At 46.8% G+C, this 18213-nt stretch overlaps 1 protein-coding gene across 5 annotated transcripts in view; it reads right to left on the bottom strand.

Moving 5' to 3' along the window:
• The window catches only part of tweek (transmembrane protein KIAA1109 homolog tweek), a 703556-nt gene that overhangs the window by 278739 nt on the left and 406604 nt on the right, over nt 1–18213 (bottom strand). For 4 of the 5 annotated variants that reach the window (XM_075687924.1, XM_075687922.1, XM_075687921.1 and 1 more), the window contains exons 34-35: nt 13805–14152; nt 1329–1544 (exon numbers count right to left, since the gene is read on the bottom strand). In XM_075687924.1, the coding sequence (XP_075544039.1) occupies nt 1329–1544; nt 13805–14152 (564 nt within the window). The remainder of the gene's footprint in view (nt 1–1328; nt 1545–13804; nt 14153–18213) is intronic. The other variant, XM_075687923.1, reaches the window with a different exon arrangement.

The following is an 18213-nucleotide window of genomic DNA, read 5'->3' on the forward strand; positions in this document are numbered from 1 at the left end:
TGCGGGAAAAACATATCAGCGGACGCGCGAGAGTCGCGCATCCCCACAGATCTTAGCATTGAGTTCGGTAAGAATCATGTTTGTTCGTGCTATGCACCAGGTGCAAAGAAAGGGCTTCTGCCATTTGACTCAGCGTATTCGAAATTGGTGAAGAGAGGAATTGTGTCACTCTGCCTTGAGTCCGCGCTCAGGAAGTCGTGTGTTCACAAGATGTCATTGAGTTTCGACAATCAATTGGCTAGACTGACTTCAGCTGGGTTCCCTGGTTCGCTCCTAACAGGAGTAGCCGAAAGCCTCTTACAGAAAATGAAGATAAAGGCGATGAGAGCTGGAGCAGAGGCCTCTCGGCAAGAGGTGAGACCGGTGGCTGTGCCGTATGTGCACAAGGTGGCCCACAATCTGAAGAAGGTAGCGAGCAGACATGGCGTCCCGCTAGTGTTTTCAGCCCCGAGGAAGCTTGGAAGCCTTTGCTCCCAAATCGCCAAAAGAAAGGAAAAAAGAAGCGAAAAAGGCTGTGGAACCAAACATGGGCGACCTTTCATGAAGTGTGCCGAACGGGTTGTCTACAAGATCCCCCTTTCGTGCGGTCGTTCCTATATAGGTCAGACCGGGCGCTGTGTTAATGAGCGTGTCAGGGAGCATGACAGAAATGTTGAGCAAATGAAAGAGGGCCCAAATTTGCCTAAGCACATCGGGACCTGTCCCTCACGCTCTTGTGAACCATGTTTTTCAGATGTGCGGATTTTTGCCCGAAGTAAAGATACTAGAGCAAGGGAACTGGTTGAAGCCTATCACATAGGCAAGAAAGGCAGCTTGTGCGTGAGCGATACTTCGATATCATTATATAAGGCTGAGATGAGGTTTCTTGAGCGTGGTGCGTCATGAATGTTTGATTAGATGCGTGAAAGAATGTTTGCTCTGTGCGCATGTGTTGACTACAGTATATATGTGCCTGCGTTCTGTAAATAAAACAGTTGCGAGTGGTGCCCTGTCCCGTTTTCTTCTCTTGTGTGTGTCTGTTTATTTGGCGTCTTCATATTTTATAATGATTATACCACTGTATCCTGATGGTAGTGCAAAGATTGGCAGAATGTGGTTGCAGAAGAGCATTCTCCCAACAAATCTACCCATTCTGTCGTATCTTTAAGGCAACAAACTGAGTTGTTTGTGCATACGTCCAACCTAGATTTAGACACTTCAAAAAACAAAACATGTCAAAATGGGCATACAGACACGAATCCACTGCAAGATTATTATCAAGACATATCACAAGATGCCAATAGATCTGGCACAATGCATGCTTACCAATCATAGTTTGGCAGCCATACCTTTGTGTTGAAACTGAGCGAGTGTTGCGGCAAGTGGACCGTAAAGCGAGCCTGGGCACCCGTGCAACCGGTGCCGGTCAGGGGCCCCATGTGGTAGTGTGCCCGCAGAGAAGGCAAGAGTGCTGCTCCAGTTGTCAATCCCTCCAACAGCAGGTCTAGCCTCACGACAGGTGGCACAGGTCGTGGATTCACCGCTGGTGGCATGGGGCCACCCTGCTGCAACCAAACTAGACTGAAGCTGTTTGTTGGACAAGTTGGTAAATGAGAGAATTCATAGCGCTAGCAGACAAAGACTTGCAGACAACACAGTGTGCTGACTTGAACAGTTATTGACCTCTAAATAGATTTATCAACATGCCCCAACGAGCAGCACTCAATCTCATTTTAAGTGCACTGGGCCCTTTCTACATAGTTGCTTTATTGCCCCCCGTCCAGTCCGGTGCATTCGCTGCAAGCACCATCCTGACAATGGTTTGAGTGATGGCTTTGCTCAATGATGCAATCAGAGTGTTGAAGATTTTGAGGAATGAGTGATAGAGGTAGGCACATGTGGTAAAGGCTTGCTTTAGGTGGTTCTTTGAGATCCCTGTAAGCCAGCTATATTAACTTGTGGCAAAATTTCCTTCTTCTTCTGAGGAATCACTAGTTTTAGACATTAGCAAGTAGTGGGGTATGGCTTAACAGACGATTAAAGGGACTGACAACCAATTTTCATGGTACCCATTTTTTTTTTAGTGCAATGAATAGCTTACCGGTCAGAGTGTCTATATTCATGAAATGCCAATGCAGAAAACGCCAAGGAAAATGATTTTATCAGTATTTTTCGATAAATTCATGTTTTCCGAATTGTTAAATGATTTCTGTGATAACAGCTATGTGTTTTTGTGGTTTCCTAAGCAATTGCTTCGGTATTTAACCAGGCAAAATGAAATCAATTGGGTCGATAACGAAACGACATCTTTACACATAACACGGTGTTCAGCGTGTTGCCATAGCCATGCATGCACTTTTTATTTCCGAAGGATAGAATAATGCGCGAGTATACAATAATATACCAACTGCAATTTTAAGCAATAAGTATGATGTACATAATAACAGTCAACTTATGTACAGTAATCTCATAGAATACATCTAAAGTACCTAGATTTCACCGCCAGGTCTCGCCACTTACTTGTTTTTGAGACTTTCTTTGCAAATTTAAAATTATAATTTTTACTTAAATCACAAACAGTGTTCTGGGTTCTATCACTACCAATCATGGTCATTTCATTTCCATCAATCATTTGTCATCAGTCATTTCATTTCCCCATTCTGGCGAGTCCCTTTAAGTTCTCCTCGGGATGCTGTGTTTACTGGTCCAACTCCTCTTTAAGTTGCAGCTTCTCGTTGATGGAAGTGAACTCCTTCCTGAAGGCATTAGCAAACGCATCCCACGAGTCGAACGGCCCGGAAAAGTGGTACCACAGTTTGTCGCTCAGATCCAGGGTGGTCGCGATGAAGTGTCTGACACGGTCTTCACCAGGAATGTCCGGCACCAGACAAAAGTTTTCCACCTTATCAAGCAACTCCTGCAGCGAATGCATGCATGTCATGGTATTCCTCAAGCTGCGGAACCACTGCTGGCATCGTCAATGTCATTAAACATGTTTTGGTAGTACCGGCGTGAACAAAAAAAGTAGCCATGTTCGCTCTGGCGTTCAGAGCAGATGAGGTCAAGGAAGTTGAGAAGGTTGAGATCGGCACTACCATTAGCAGTTTTCACACTTGTGCTGCCAAGCACTCCTGTTCCATCGATGACCCGTCAGTTCGTTGAAGAAGCATCTGCACTAGATTCTCTGGAATTTCTGCTGAGTCCGTCCCGGACTAGCCCCTACTTGTCAGGTTTATTAGGCCTAACTTGCGCTTTCCGCGCCTTCCATGCTGCCGCCCGCCACCGTGCACACACACATCTGACACACACTGCGGACAGATGTCATCACAGCCCGTGTCTTCTGCCACCATGCCCAGGGGGCATGGTGATGGAAATGCAGAGACAGCAAAGCAGTGCCAGCTTCTGTTGCCAAGGGGGCTGGTGGCACAGCCACGGCCACACTCTTTGTGGGCCGGGCCAATGCCAGAGTCTGCTGCGGCATCGCCCCTAGTGTGCTGCGCATCAGCATAACCTGCGGTATGAAGAAATTACACACATTTTTGTGCTTCCTGAAATGGGCTGTTCTCTTTTACTTTAAGTGTGAGGATATCTTAGGCTGCGTGTACACCAGAGAGCAGGCCGTGTGTCCACCATCACAGTTCAAACAGTGAAGCATGGCACTACAGTTGTCAGAGTTGTGTTTGTACTCGCCGCATTTTGCACAGGTCAGTCAGCCTCAGCAGCTTTGTGAGCCATGGCCAACTCTTTGGCACTTGAAACATTTAGGCGGGTTTGGGGTGTAAGCTTGTATCCATGTCTTTGAGTACCCTATTTCGAGGGAGTCTGGCAGTATACTGGATGCAAAGGTGAGCATGAGGGGTTTGTTAGGTATTTCTTTGTACTCATGTCTTATCTTTATTCTTTAGACTTTGATGACGTTCTGGTCCTTCCAGGTATTGAGCTCTTCTACGGTCGAATTTAGGAGATCATAAGCTGACATGACTTCTCAGACTGTATTCATGGAGCGGTGTGGAGTCACTGTGATTAGGAATTACCGAATACCACAAGGTTAGGGAGCTTTTCATGTTGTTGTATGTTGCGGACCTCGAGCAAGAGGTCACCACTCACCATTTTGTTGACAGTGTATCCAGGCCCTAATGTGTCAGTGAGGCATTTTGCAACAATGAAAGGTGATAGTGTTCTCACAGTTTTTTCAAAATACGGACTGCGGACGGCATGCAAATGAGGGAAAATTTCTTTCTGCTGAACAAAACATCTAAAGGTTTTATCGGTACGTCTTCTTTTAGAAAGAGGGCAAAAAGAAGTGGGTGAAACAATGCTGTAGCTGTAAAATTTATTTTGGTTTCAGCAGCTGTGCCAGCCGCCACATCATCAAGCCCAACAAGGGGACGCTGCGAGACACGAAGGAAACGCAGACACCAGCTGTACTTAGCTGCTATAACCTAATGTACTAGGGTTATTCAAAAAGTAAGGGCTGTTCCTTACCAACCAAAACCTTGAATTCTTCTCCTTGGTTTGGGGAGCGGTGTGAGGACGCGTGCTGTCATGGAGAAGGAGAATTTCAGACTGTTTCCTGCGCCATTGATTTTCGATCGCACGTCTCAATTTGGTGAGCATTTCGCAGTATACGTCAGCTGTAACTGTGGTCTCACGTTTCATGAGATCAACCAAGAGAACGCCCCTTTCGTCCAAGAAAACTGTAGCCATGACTTTCTGACTCAAGTAGAGAGATTGCTTGAATGTTTTTGGTTTTAGTGAAAAGGAGTGGTGCCGCTCCATTGATTGTTGTTTTGTTTCTGCAGTGGCGTAGGATATCCAAGTCTCATCGCCTGTAACATTGTGCAAAAACAACGCATCTCCGTCTTGTTGGTAGCGGTCCAAGAACACTCGTCCACTTGACTTTCTTTGCTGTTTGAGTTGGTTGGCAAGCATTTCTGGCACCCACCTTGCAAACACTTTGCAATATCCAAGCTTTTCAGTTACGATCATGTAAATTGTAGTGCGTCTGACAAAAAGAAATTTATCAGCCAGACCAATAACTATCAGCCGTCAATCAAATCGCAATTCCCAGTCCACTTGTCAAACAGTTTCATTGAACTGGATGCTGCGTCTGCCACTCCTCTCTTCATCGTGCACAATTATGTGGCCATAGTTGAAGCCTCAACACCATTTTATGAACTTTCTTTCACTCATCCCTGTAGGCCCTGTAGGCACAACTTCCCATAAATTTGAGAAGATGATGATCCTTTTGCATGCAAAAATCAAATTAGAGCTCGCACTCCACAACAGGTGGGAGCAACAATTGTCGCGGACATTCTTGCGTGCATTTTCCGACAAGCAGACGAATACTGGGCCAAAATAAAAACTTCATTACCTTCGCGAAGAACTAACGGATGCTGCTGCACAAATAAAGTTTTATTCTGATGTGTAAATATTGTTGCAGAAAGAAAGCAGGCCCACAAGTGTAAAATAATGCATATTTACAACTGGCGTATATGGCGTTCAGGCAACTGCCAGATTTCATCTTCCTCTAGTCCAACTCGACTTCTTTCCCTTCACCGTAACATCACCCTCCCAGCAGGGTAGCTTTGTCCCGGTGCAAGTTATAGAGCCTCACTTAATGGGGGGACATAGGGCTTGAGCCTGGCGACGTGAACAACATCGCTGGTGACAGAAGAACTTCACTTTGGCCTAGTTGGTATTTACTGCATATCATATTGACCGCAAAAAAGACGGGGACAGAGGGAGAGAACACATAAACAGCACGGGCGGTAACTTTCAACTGTTTTATTCACGGCAGCCCGTGGGCATATATAGGCAAAAAGAACATGCGCAGATCGCAGCAAACGAGAATACAGATCAGCTTAGCGTGGCAACCAATTATCAAAAAAATCTATTTCCGATTGAAACAACCTAATGGAGGTATCGCTAACACAGTCTTCGCCTTTCTTTTTTATGCGATAAGCCTCCATCAGTTCATGTGCAGTCTGGTCATGGCTTTTCCCCAGAATCTTTATCTCCTCAAAAAGAGGTGCACAGCGACAGGCATTGCAGTGCGCAGGTAAGTGCGCCAATTCATCTTTCGTTAACTTTTGTTCATGTTCCCTGGCTCGAACATTTAGGCTTTTAGGATCTTTAGGCTGACCGACTGGGGTGATCTCGCATGTCACGTCAGACAGTTGGCCTAAGATCTGGTACAGACCAGAATAACGGGAAAGTAGTTTTTCCGACAAGCCGACACGGTGTGAAGGCATCCAGAGAAGGAAAAGGGAACCAGGTGAAAAATGGTGGTCTCAGTGCTGAAGGTCGTAGCATTGCTTTTGAGAAGCTTGCGAGACTGTGAGGCGATGACGGGTGAAATCTCGGACCTGGGCGGCTAAGTCAATAGCATCACGAATGTAACCAGTGCTGGGTGATTGTACTGTGGAAGGTAGCAACGTGTCAAAGGGCAAGGTGAGGTCACGGCCATACAAAAGGTAAAATGGTGGAAATCCGGCAGTGTCGTGATGGGACGAGTTGTATGCGAAAGTGATGTATGGTAAAGCGACGTCCCAGTCACGGTGATCGTTGGAAACGTACATGGCCAGCATTTCAGTTAGTGTGCGGTTGAGTTGCTCTGTGACGCCATTCATTTGAGTGTGGTACGCGGTAGAAATCTGGTGTTCTGCAGAACAGGAGCGGAGCAGATCATCGACGACCTTCGATAGAAAGTAGCGGCCGCGATCCGTCAGCAACTGGCAAGGGGCTCCGTGGTGCAGGATGACGTCGTATAGTAAGAAGGCGGCGACATCTGTCGCGCAGCTGGTTGGCAGCGTTCATCAATCAGTCATCATCAATCACCATCAGTCATCATCAATCACCATCAGTCATCATCAATCAGCGCTCATCAATCAGCGCACAGCAATCCATTTGTTTCCTTCGATGGAAATTGGAAAGGGGCCAAAAAGGTCGAGGCCCATACGGAAGGGCTCTGTAGGGATATCAATTGGTTGAAGCAAACCAGCGGGAGGCATAGCAGGCGTCTTCCGGTGCTGATAGAGGTTGCAAGAAGTGACATAACGGCACACAGAGCGATAAATGCCGGGCCAGAAGAAGCGACACCGCAGGCGGTCGTAAGTACGAGTGATGCCCACATGTCCAGCAGTAGGAGCATCGTGAAGTTGCTGGAGTACGGCCAGCCGAAGGTGCTTGGGAACGACTAGGAGGAGCTCCAGGCCGTCAGGATGAACGCTACGACGATATAAAGATCCATCAGGCAAGGTGAACATCTGGAGGAACGGGTCATTGGGCAAGCAGCTTAGGCATTCCATAAGTGGTCGAAGAACAGGATCTTGGAGCTGCTCATCGCCAATATGGAGGAAGCCAGAGAGGGATAGAACACTGATGTCCGAGTCTGCATCAGTATCGTCCAGTTGATGCACGGGATTGCAGGGCAAGCAGTCAGCGTCTTTATGCAGGCGCTATGACTTATACATAATAGAAAATGTATATTCTTGTAGATGCAATGCACAACGTGCAAGTCATCCAGTTGGGTCCTTCAAAGAGGAGAGGCAGCAGAGGGGGTGATGATCGGTTACGACGCAGAAGCTCCGACTGAAAAGGTACGGTCGAACTTTCGCGACCGCCCATACGAGCGCAAGACATTCTCTCTCAGTAATGGAGTAATTTTGCTCGGGCATGGAAAGAAGGTGGCTAGCGTAAGCGATGACACGGTCTTGGCCTTGTTGACCCTGAGCGAGAACAGCGCCAATGCCATGACCACTCGCGTCAGTTCGTACTTCAGTGCGCGCAGAAGGGTCAAAGTGTGACAGAATCGGGGAAGTTGTAAGCCGATCAATCAGGGTAGAGAAGGCTTTCTCCTGCAGTGGTCCCCATGAGAAAGGGACGTCTTTCTTAAGAAGGTCAGTGAGAGGGTGAGCGATGTCGGCAAAATTTTTCACAAATCGCCGGAAATATGAGCATAAGCCCAGAAAACTACGGACATCGTTTGTTGAACAAGGTACAGGAAAATTTTGCACAGCATGAACTTTCTGTGGATCAGGTTAGACTCCGGCGGGATTTACGAGATGGCCAAGCATGTTAATTTCACGGCGACCAAAATGGCACTTGGAGGAGTTTAGTTGAAGGCCAGTCCTGCGAAACAAGGAGAGTTTGGTTGTGAGGCGCCGCAGGCGGCTCTTAAAGTTCGGTGAAAACACAATCACATTGTCGAGGTAACAGAGGCATGTAGACCACTTCAAGCCGCGCAAGAGAGAGTCCATCATGCGCTCGAATGTAGCTGGCACATTGCATAATCCAAAGGGCATGACTTTAAATTGGTACAGACTGTCCGGTGTGACGAAGGCGGTTTTCTCGCGGTCCATCTCGTCGACGCTAATCTGCCAATAGCCGGAGCGGAGGTCAATTGATGAAAAGTATTGGGATCCGTGAAGGCAGTCAAGAGCGTCATCAATGCGACGCAGGGGATAAACATCCTCCTTTGTTATCCTGTTGAGGTGACGGTAGTCAACGCAGAAGCACCACAAGTTGTCTTTTTTCTTTACTAAGACAACCGGTGATGCCCATGGGCTACTGGAAGGTTCAATGATGTCCTTGTCCATCATCCTGTCTACCTCTTTCTCTATGATGGCCCTTTCTGTTGCGGAGACACGATATGGCCGCCTATGAATGGCGGCTGGCGTCACCACTGCTGATGCGATGCGTGACAACAGATGTCTGGCCAAGTGCACGGTCGTCCAAATCAAAGATATCCCGATAAGATGACAGGAGGTGATGAAGAGCTGTTGTTTGCTCGGAAGGAAGGTCAGGGGCGATCATTTTAGAAACATCGTCCGCAGGCGTCGAGTACCAAGGAGTGGGTGACAAAGGTCTGTTGGTACTGAGGAAGGATTCAGAGGTCAAAGAAGAAATCTGAAATTCTTCCAAAGGAGTGATATGTGCTATGGCGATACCATGTGGCAACATGTGACGAAAAACCAAAACTGAGGATGGGCACGTCAGCGCAGTTTTCGCAGATCCGGATTAAGGTGCTGGGTAGGGCAATATTGTGCGACAAAACCACGTCAGTAAGTGGCGACACGACGTACTCGCCATCAGGTACGGGAGGAAAGGGCATCAGGAGGACGTTGTAGCCACCTGTGGACACAGCCTTGCAAACTCAGCAGAACATAAGCGGTGTGAAGCACAAGTGGTTGCGTCGGCAGGAAGTGGCAGATCCAACTGTACAACACCTGCGGAGCAGTCAATTTGGGCATAGTGTTTGGAAAGGAAGTCGAGGCCATGCGGACAGGTCAAGGACGATAAATAGAACAACGGTATAATGGCCCCCAACGGTCACATGTGCTGTGCACATTCCAAGGACAGGTGAAGTACTCCCATTGGCAACTCGCATAGTGCACTGTACGGCAGGTGTCAGAACCTTTTTGAGCCTTCGGCGGAGAGCAGTGCTCTTAACTGAAAGCTGCGCTCCTGTATCAATGAGAGATCTAACAGGAACGGTATCAACTTCAATGTCCAGTAGGTTTCCACATGTAGGCAGGGACAACAGAAGATTTGTGGGCTGGGTCGGAGTTGCAGCTCCACCTCCGGGAGCTGCACCGCCTAGTTTCCCAAAGCGAAGCAACCGGTTGCAGAAGGGGATGAAGAGCAGTGAACAAGAGGCGAACGGGACCTACGACCTTGCGGAGACGGGGAGCGGCTGGATCTTGGTGGAGCACTGTCAGCGTTGATGTTCCTGGTTGGCGTACAGGGCGAGAAAGTACGATTGTCCGGTACTTGGTGGTAGTGACTCGGAGATGACCACAGAGGAGGCGACGACCAGTGGTTGCGGCAATGACGGGCAATGTGTCTAATACCGGAACAATTAAAACAGATGGGTTTATCATCCGCTGTGCGGAAGTCAGCTGGGTTGCGACGGAGTGGCGGAAAGCTTTGCATCTGGGAGTGAGCGACCGGAGAAATCTGGTAGGCGTTTGTATGGCAGACCGAGCAGAGAGATGGAATGCCGAAACTTGCTATTTCCTCCCGAACGACCGCTTGTATAAGGGAGATAGCGGGCACGCTTTCCCGACAGTCGGAATGAACTGAAGCCGGAGCCATGGCCTCAAGCTCACGGCGAACGATGCACGTGATATCTTCTGGTCCTGTGGGCTGTACAAACCGCGATGGGTCTTCGCAAGAAGATGTCGCGGCGGTATTGGGCAATTGGTCAAAAGTTTGCGCGACGCAGTGGCCCTTCGCTTGTTCGAAGTGCCGGCACTCCTTTATAATTGCATCCACAGTGGCACAATCCTTACACATCATGAATTGAAGGCATCGTCTGCAATACCTTTCAGTAGGTGACCAATCTTGTCTGCCTCGGTCATGTTGTTATCAGCCTTGCGACAGAGGGCCAGCACATCTTGCATGTACACGACATAGGATTCTGTGGACGTCTGAGCGCGGCACACAAGTTCTTTTTTTGCTGCCAGCTCATGACCGACAGGTCTGCTAAACAGGTCTCGAATTTTTTCTTTGCAGACATCCCAGCTCGTTAGGTCAGCTTCATGTGTGTCGTACCATTGCTTTGCAGTTCCTCTCAGATAAAATATCACGTTTGCTAGCATCATTGTTGGATCCCACCTGTTGTTGTCGCACACTCGCTTGTACATCGTAAGCCAGTCCTGGACGTTGGCGTTGTCTGTGCCAAAAAATGTCCCCGGGTCCCGCGGATGAGTGAGGATGACCACTGGCACGGACTGCTGAGGTGTTGTCGCTTGTGTCAGTTGATTTGCCATTGTGGCGGCAGGTAGATGACATCCGCTGCGAAGTTCCGTGATTGTACCCCGCACCTTCCACTAAAATGTAACAGGAAGAAAGCAGGCCCATGAGTGTAAAATAATGTACATTTACAACTGCTGTATATGGCATTCAGGCAAGTGCCAGACTTCAACTTCCTCTAGTCCAATTCAACTTCTTCCTTCCCTTCACCGTAACAATATTTAAATATAAGCAAACAGCCCTTACTTTTTGAGTAACCCTCGTAATACCCAAGACTGGATATTAAACACAAGGTTAACCCTCGCCACCAGGAAATTTGTGAGAAGTGAATAGAAGAAAGGGAAAGATGAAAAATTGAGAGAGAAAGAAAAAAAAATGCTTGAAGAGGGGGATATGCAGCAGAACTGATAGTTGGGCGAGTTGGTAGGAATTCGTAGCGAAATATTTAGCGCGCACAATCGACAAGGACACACGTGTGTCCCCCTTCACTGTGTCCTTGTCAATTGTGCACGCTAAATATTTCACTATGAAGGGGGACATGAAAAGGTGACTGCTCATTTCCTCCAGGTGGGTCAGTCTGGAGGAGCCATCTATGTGACGCAGAGGCGAAAGAGGTGTTGCCTCCGTTGAGGGGCCTTAGAGGTCTGAACAGCTGGAATCAGCTTAACCTTCAGGATCCCCCTTTCCCCAGACAAGGCTAAGCCACGCTCAGCTAGGCATGGGAGGGTCCAGCCCCCATGTGCTCGGGCCCATGCCAAACACCTGCTGACGCAGATGCCCCTGTGGCACTGGGTGACCAGTACATACAGTTGAATATAGTGTGCTTTGTACTGCTATGAAAATATGAATTATAACTTCAATCCATACTCAAGTTTGCTGAAGTTTAAGTTAAGTTTACACGTGTACACAATATCTTGTGAAATAAAGATAACAGCATTGCTTTGGCTGGATGACATGCGATGGCAGTATTCCGGGCTGCATGATGGAAATGAATAGAAATTTTTATTGTTATCATTTAAGCATGTCTCTGTGACACAGACTAGGGAAAAAGGAATGAGGATCAATAAAAACAGCAGGTGGAAATCATCATAGTGTTTTTTGAGACTTGTAGCAATGAAGTGAACAACTGAGTAGGCTGAGCTTGAAAACAGCAATGACAATTCGTCTAAGTTGACGTAAGCCATATAGGATTAAAGAAGGAAGTGCTATTATGCTTGGTTAGCAGAAACACTCAGATCGGCCTCATCTTGAATGCGAAAAACCTTGCTGCCAGGGTTCTTTCTTACCTTGATCAGGCATTTCATAGGAATTGATAGCGAGTTTCCTTCTTCAGGGACAGAGCCTTCACAAACAACCTTTTCTGTTTTCCTGTAGGTTGACACAAATTGGCTTTGATTCTGTTCTTTGAAAGCGTAGTTTGAAAACAACTCTTCTGTGCCTTACTTCTGCCTCCTCAATGTGAACCTTGGTATTTGTGGTTCAAGTAGATGACACACAGTGGTCAATGTCGACACAGTCCCTCGATAGTGGGCAGTCAATATTACTTCCAACAGCCTGAAGTATTACACAGTCTTCACTTTGAATGCAGGGCACACCCTTTAGTTCAACTTTATTTTTGCATGAGTATTGCTCTAGCTCACTGACTCTTTTCCAAGGCTGCATTTCATGTTGCCAGTGCGGTGTTCGCACTTTTCTGTTTTTTGCTTTCAGACTTCCTCTACAGCTCCTATACAGTTTCCCTTAAGGAAGCTAGGCTCACTTGGAATTCATCAAATCCTTTCCTACAGGCCCCAACAGTCATTTCAGGTTCAGATGATATCTTCGATTTTACACTCGCAAGGAGTTGTTTAATGGCAACGTCCAGTTCTTCTAGCAAGACACTTTCAAGTGCACCAGGACACTTCACAAGTTCGGAATTCGTGAGCATGATGCATTCATGCTTTTATACATTTAGCATTTATACAAAATGAACTTGCTGCGCGGAATGCTGCTAGCAATGGAGTGTGACAAGACGTACTGCATCGACATGCTAGGTGCAATACACCTGTTAGCCTACTCGTGGCAGCGGGTCGATTCCGTCACATTCGAGAACTTCATCAGTCAAGCAAAGTTCGTTGTGCGCATGAGCAATGGCAAAAACAAAGAGGGTGCCAATGACTGCAACAGCCTGCTCACTAAGGTGTTGGAGTGTCAAGGTAATGTCAAGGCTCAGCAGTTTGAATCATTCTGTGACCTAGACAGCAATGTGGCAACATCTCCTGACTTATCAGACAGCGAGATTGTAACCGATGTTGTGCCTTGTGCAGTTGAAGATGATGAGAACGACAATGATGATGTCGAAGTGGATGATCCAGGTCCATCTCTGACAGCAGTTGCTCACACCGTGGTTGTGATGAGGGCATTTGCCGAGAAGAAAGGCCTCATGGCGAGGTTGGCCCGAGGTCTCTCCAAATTTGAGGATGCTGTTGTCGCTGCAAGCGCTCCACGGCAGCAATTGAAACTGACGGACTTTTGGTCTAATGCTTCGTAATAAAGCAAGCTGTGTACTGTGAAAATTACTACTCATAACTTTTTCTTCCCTTCTGAAAGGTAAGTTGAGGCTAATTTGTGGTTTTTGGTTAAGGTGTATAACCGGTTAGCCCATATTTTTCCCACATCCCCGCCAACTACGCATGAATGAAGTTTTACTGTAATACCTCCAATGAGCACTACAGTTCTATGTACACTTGCAGAAGTGCTTTTACTTTGTTGAATTACTGCCACTGTCATAGTGCACCCGAAATAATCATATTTCCATTGTTCTCACTTACAAGCTTCTCAAATGAGCCAAAATACAATTGATAATCGCTGTATGAAATAATGTAAATAAGCCTTTTGTTGCCAAATAGACTACACGAGAGCACTTATATTTTACTTTGTTTAGAAGTGATAAAAATATTGAAAACCCAATTCAATATTTGAAGCCCTTTTCTTTTTTAATATCCATATTAGAAAATTTCACTATTCACATACCCTTACTAATAAATGCATCTACATATTCAATATTCACACAGTCTCATGTCCTCACCAGGGTTCTCTCTTCCATGGGTGGCCGCTGAGCTGTGCGCCCCGGAGCACTGCGGCGTAGTTCCTGTAGAGTGGTGGATAGCTGCTTGCTTGAGCGAGTGACCATGCTGTGAAGCACCACGGGGTGTTGCGGTATGTCGATGTGCACGGCCCCAACCGACATCAGGGCTGCATGCCGTGCTGTGGGACCCCAGCCACGACTACAGCCCAGCGCTTGTGATGTACCAACAGCCATGGTAACCACCATTTGGTGGTTTGGAGGCTGGCCCTCCAGCAGGACCACACTCGCTGGTCCAAGGCGACCGGTTGCAGATGACTCACTCTGGTGACTTCCGTCACGAAGCGTTTCCTGCCAGAAATCATGTCTAGAGATATAGTTTGGCAATTTCAACAAGCGAAACTAGTAGCGTTACATGAAAGCAAAAATTAAAACAATGCAGAATCACAAAAATAGGGAGACTAGCAAATTTCTGACAAACAATCAAGTTCTTAAGTGACTTCTGCGCAACACTGCCCCAATGCCCAATTGTGCTGCGCTATGGCGCCCCAGCAAAATGGACGAATGCAATCTCCATACTCATGGTCTGTTTGGGCCAAAACAGCGGCATGTGTTTTACATTCTCGCTGGTCTAAATTGCCCTCAGAAAAAAGGGAGAGGGAAAGCAGGGGCCCGCGCGCGATGTTCAAAAGTGACTTCCGTGCGATGCTACCCCTATGCCCAAATTGCATTGCGCTATGGTGCCACAGCGAAATGGACGAACGCAATCCCCGCACGTTGGTCTATTTGGGTTGGAACAGCAGCAAGTATTTTACAGTCCCACTCCTCCACAGTGCCTTCGAAGAAAAGAGAGGGAAAGTGGCGGCTTTTTTAAAGTGACTTCTGCATGATGCTACACTCTGGTGCCGCAGCAAAATGGACAAACGTAATCCCCACACTTCTGGTTTGTTTGTGCAGGAACAGCAGCAAGTGTTTTATGGTTCTGCTGTGCCTTCAGACAAAAGAGAGAGGGAAGGCAACGACCCATGCACACGTGAAGTTCCAACTTGACTTTTGTGCGATGCTCCACTACGGTGCTGTAGCGAAATGGAGGAACACAATTCCCATAACGTCCTGTCAGAAAGGAGTTCTGACTTGTCGTCCAAAATGAGTGTACAGCCCCTGCAGTGACCTAGAAGACATTAAATTAGCTAGTAAGCAGTGTTGCCTTGTGACGGTTCAGTGGTTTCTCGTGGTGTACTATCACCCCCACAGGTAGACCAGAAAACGGCGCCTGTGAACTGCTGCATGGAACCTGGTATCGACGATTCCTCTCAAGGGCTTGCACAGGTGTCTGCACAACATAGCAGAGTGGCCTCTAGGATTGATAGTGGCCTTTGTCCTTGTACCCATGCTTCTTTGACGATTCAAAAGTCACGAGCAGCATGGCGTTTGTTAAGATTATGCGTCTATTGATGGCTTTCAGCTGTGCCACAGTCCTTGAAATTTGCAACTTTTGCCCAGTATGAAGCTAATCTTGCCCAGTAGAGTGAGTAAGCATGGTAGAAAGAAGGCAGGATCAACTATACGTCATTGCTGCTGTAATCTGAAGACTCCTTATTATCTGCACTTTTGTTTATGCATTCTGAGGGTGCCACCATACAGTCACTGAGGTACATGTGTTTAGCACCTGCTACATTTATTTCTATGTCTGCTGAATAATTAGGGTCTAGATAAGGCGAAGAGAGACAAGAATGCATGACACTCGCTGCAGTGAGTGTCGTGCATTCTTATTGCCTACAAGCACAGAGAACACCAGAGGCAACCTGCCACACCTAGGAAATAAAACGCAGCGATTTTAAACATTTGGACTGAGGGAGCTTCACTGAGAGGGCAATAACAAACAGCCACACAATGATTAAAGCACAGCCTAACATCCACATGCACTATTTGATCCGAGCATGCAGCTTATATAAAGCTGAATGCAGTCAACAGTTGAGGCTTTACTTAACAGACTCAGAAAACAGCAGTAAAAGAAACGATATAAAAAATTTTGACATGAATACAGCAGAGTGCCATTAATTTGACTTCGGTTAATTCAATCCCAGCCAAAGGCACCCATGCATTTCTATGGGCTCAAAATTAACTTTCATTGTGTTGATCCAAATACTGGCCTTCGCTGGATAATTCAACCTTGACCAGTCCTCGCACAGACGCCTAACCCCTATGGTGACCCCAACAGCTACCATTTCAGTGGCAGCATCTGTCTTGGCAGAGATTTGGAGTCATTGAATGCATTGAAAACACGTCATCTCTAATCGAAAATGCCTATTTTCGGCCTGCCCTAGCAGGATTTTCAAGGAATAAATGCAACTCACCAGGTCGGTTACAGTATCTGCCCAATTCTAACATGTACCTTATTTTTTTCAGAAATATTGAGCTGAAAATTGCCTACGCAGTAATTGGACACAAAACCAAAAGCACCTTTGCAGCATACATATGTGCTTTACTGCATAACACAAATACACTGCATGAAGCTGACTTTAAAAAACTTTGTGGCGGATCTGACTTTAGGCAACTGGTCGCCAACGTGCTACACATACTAAAACCCTTGCCCATTTTTCTTGCTAAAAAATTTGTTGCGCATCAGATTTCTACTTGCAATTGTTCAAGTCATCGTTATGTCATCCAACACATTATGCACATGGCAATGAACACTGAACTAAGGAATTATCAGATGTAACCAAGTAAACATGGTTATCTCGGATCCTAAATCTGAAAAAACTACTACAGTCTATGCCAATTACAATGGATCCAATCTGCATACAACACACTTTTGGATATAACAGACCATTCCTTTCACTTAGTTTGGCCTGCCTATACTATCAATGCGACAAATTCCGCTTTTAACAGACTATCAGCTACAACGGACAAATTTTTTTTGCAAACTTTGTTTCAAAGCAAAGATGAAAGGCATGTGCTTCAGGCACATAGTCAACACCTCGCTCGAGGATAGAGCTTGTGCGTTCGGTGCCTGATGCTCGAGCAACAGACCTGCCTGTTTATCCTTCTGGCTTTGTAATTAAACCATGTTACATATTTGGTAGAGGTTGCTAGGATTTCCACAAGCCTGGCAGTCCCTAGTCGGAAGTTGCTGACCATTATGCCTGATGACGCAAGCCAAACACTACCGTCAGCATGGCCTGCCCTTCTATTTTCTGGCTCACTGCGTCAATGGTATCTAGCCATCTTCAACAGCACCTCCACCAAATATGTAACATGGTTTAATTACAAAGCCAAAAGGATATAAACAGGCAGGTCTGCTGGTCGAGCATCAGGCACCGAGTGCACGACCTCTATCCTCGTGCGAGGTGTTGACGAAGCACCTGAAGCACATGCCTGCCTTCTTTGCTACAGTTTACATGGTATAAATAAGACATACTTTGTTGTGGAGATGCATGCATGCGGCAGTGTACTGCACACAACTATTTTCGCCCGCTTGCGGAATACGTGAAAATGCGTTTTTTTTCTTCAAGAAAGATTACACTAGCACCAAGTTTCCTGCAACGGCCCGCAAGTGGAGTGTTCTTGTGTCGACCATGTAAGCGGCTCATTGCCGTCCACCACTGTCAGCTCAGTGCCAATAAAGTGCCCGCTAAGCCTAAGCAGCTTTAAAGTATAGCCGAAGAACATGGCACTTCAAAAACCACTGTATATGATCGCAAAATGCATCATACTGAAAACGCGTTATTTATCATCGCATCAATTCACACAAAACAGAAGATAGGATGCTATTCGCGCAGTCCATACTGCAAGGCATGTGATGTGGACGGGCCATCTCGCATACAGCGGTGGCCGGAAGCGAGCTCCACATTGAACTGACCTCATACCACGGCTCTCGTTCGTGCTACAGATTTGATAGTGGACCTTCTCTCTTTCTTTTTCTTCTTTATGTCCCCCCTCCTCTTCCCCAAGGCATGGAGTCATGCTCCATAAAGGGCTGCAGAAAATGGCGCCTCTTCCTTTTCACAATTGCACACACTCTCTCTATAGTGGTCGCTTGGCGCGAAAAATAAAATTAAGACATCAGTTTATTCTACTGGCGACTGTTTGTATAAAAAACAAATTGTAGTCAATGTTTGTGTCATTGGCGCCCCTCCCATACCCCTCCCACACTTGCCCACTTTGATCCATCTGCACCGACCGAAGTCCACACTGACGCAAGCGGCCATAGCATCGGCGCTGTTTTCACCTAACAACAGAATGGTACCGAGTGCGTGATAGCTAACGCCAGCCGCTTGCTGTCACCTGCCAAGAGAAATTACTCCATCACCGAGTGGGAGTGTGTGGCTTTAGTTTGGGCTGTCGCCAAGTGCCGGCCATATTTGTATGGCCGCACGTTTTCGGTCGTTCTCACTCATTTTGTATATATA

This window comes from Dermacentor variabilis, chromosome 4, assembly GCF_050947875.1.
Source record: "Dermacentor variabilis isolate Ectoservices chromosome 4, ASM5094787v1, whole genome shotgun sequence".
Taxonomy (NCBI): Eukaryota; Metazoa; Arthropoda; class Arachnida; order Ixodida; family Ixodidae; genus Dermacentor; species Dermacentor variabilis.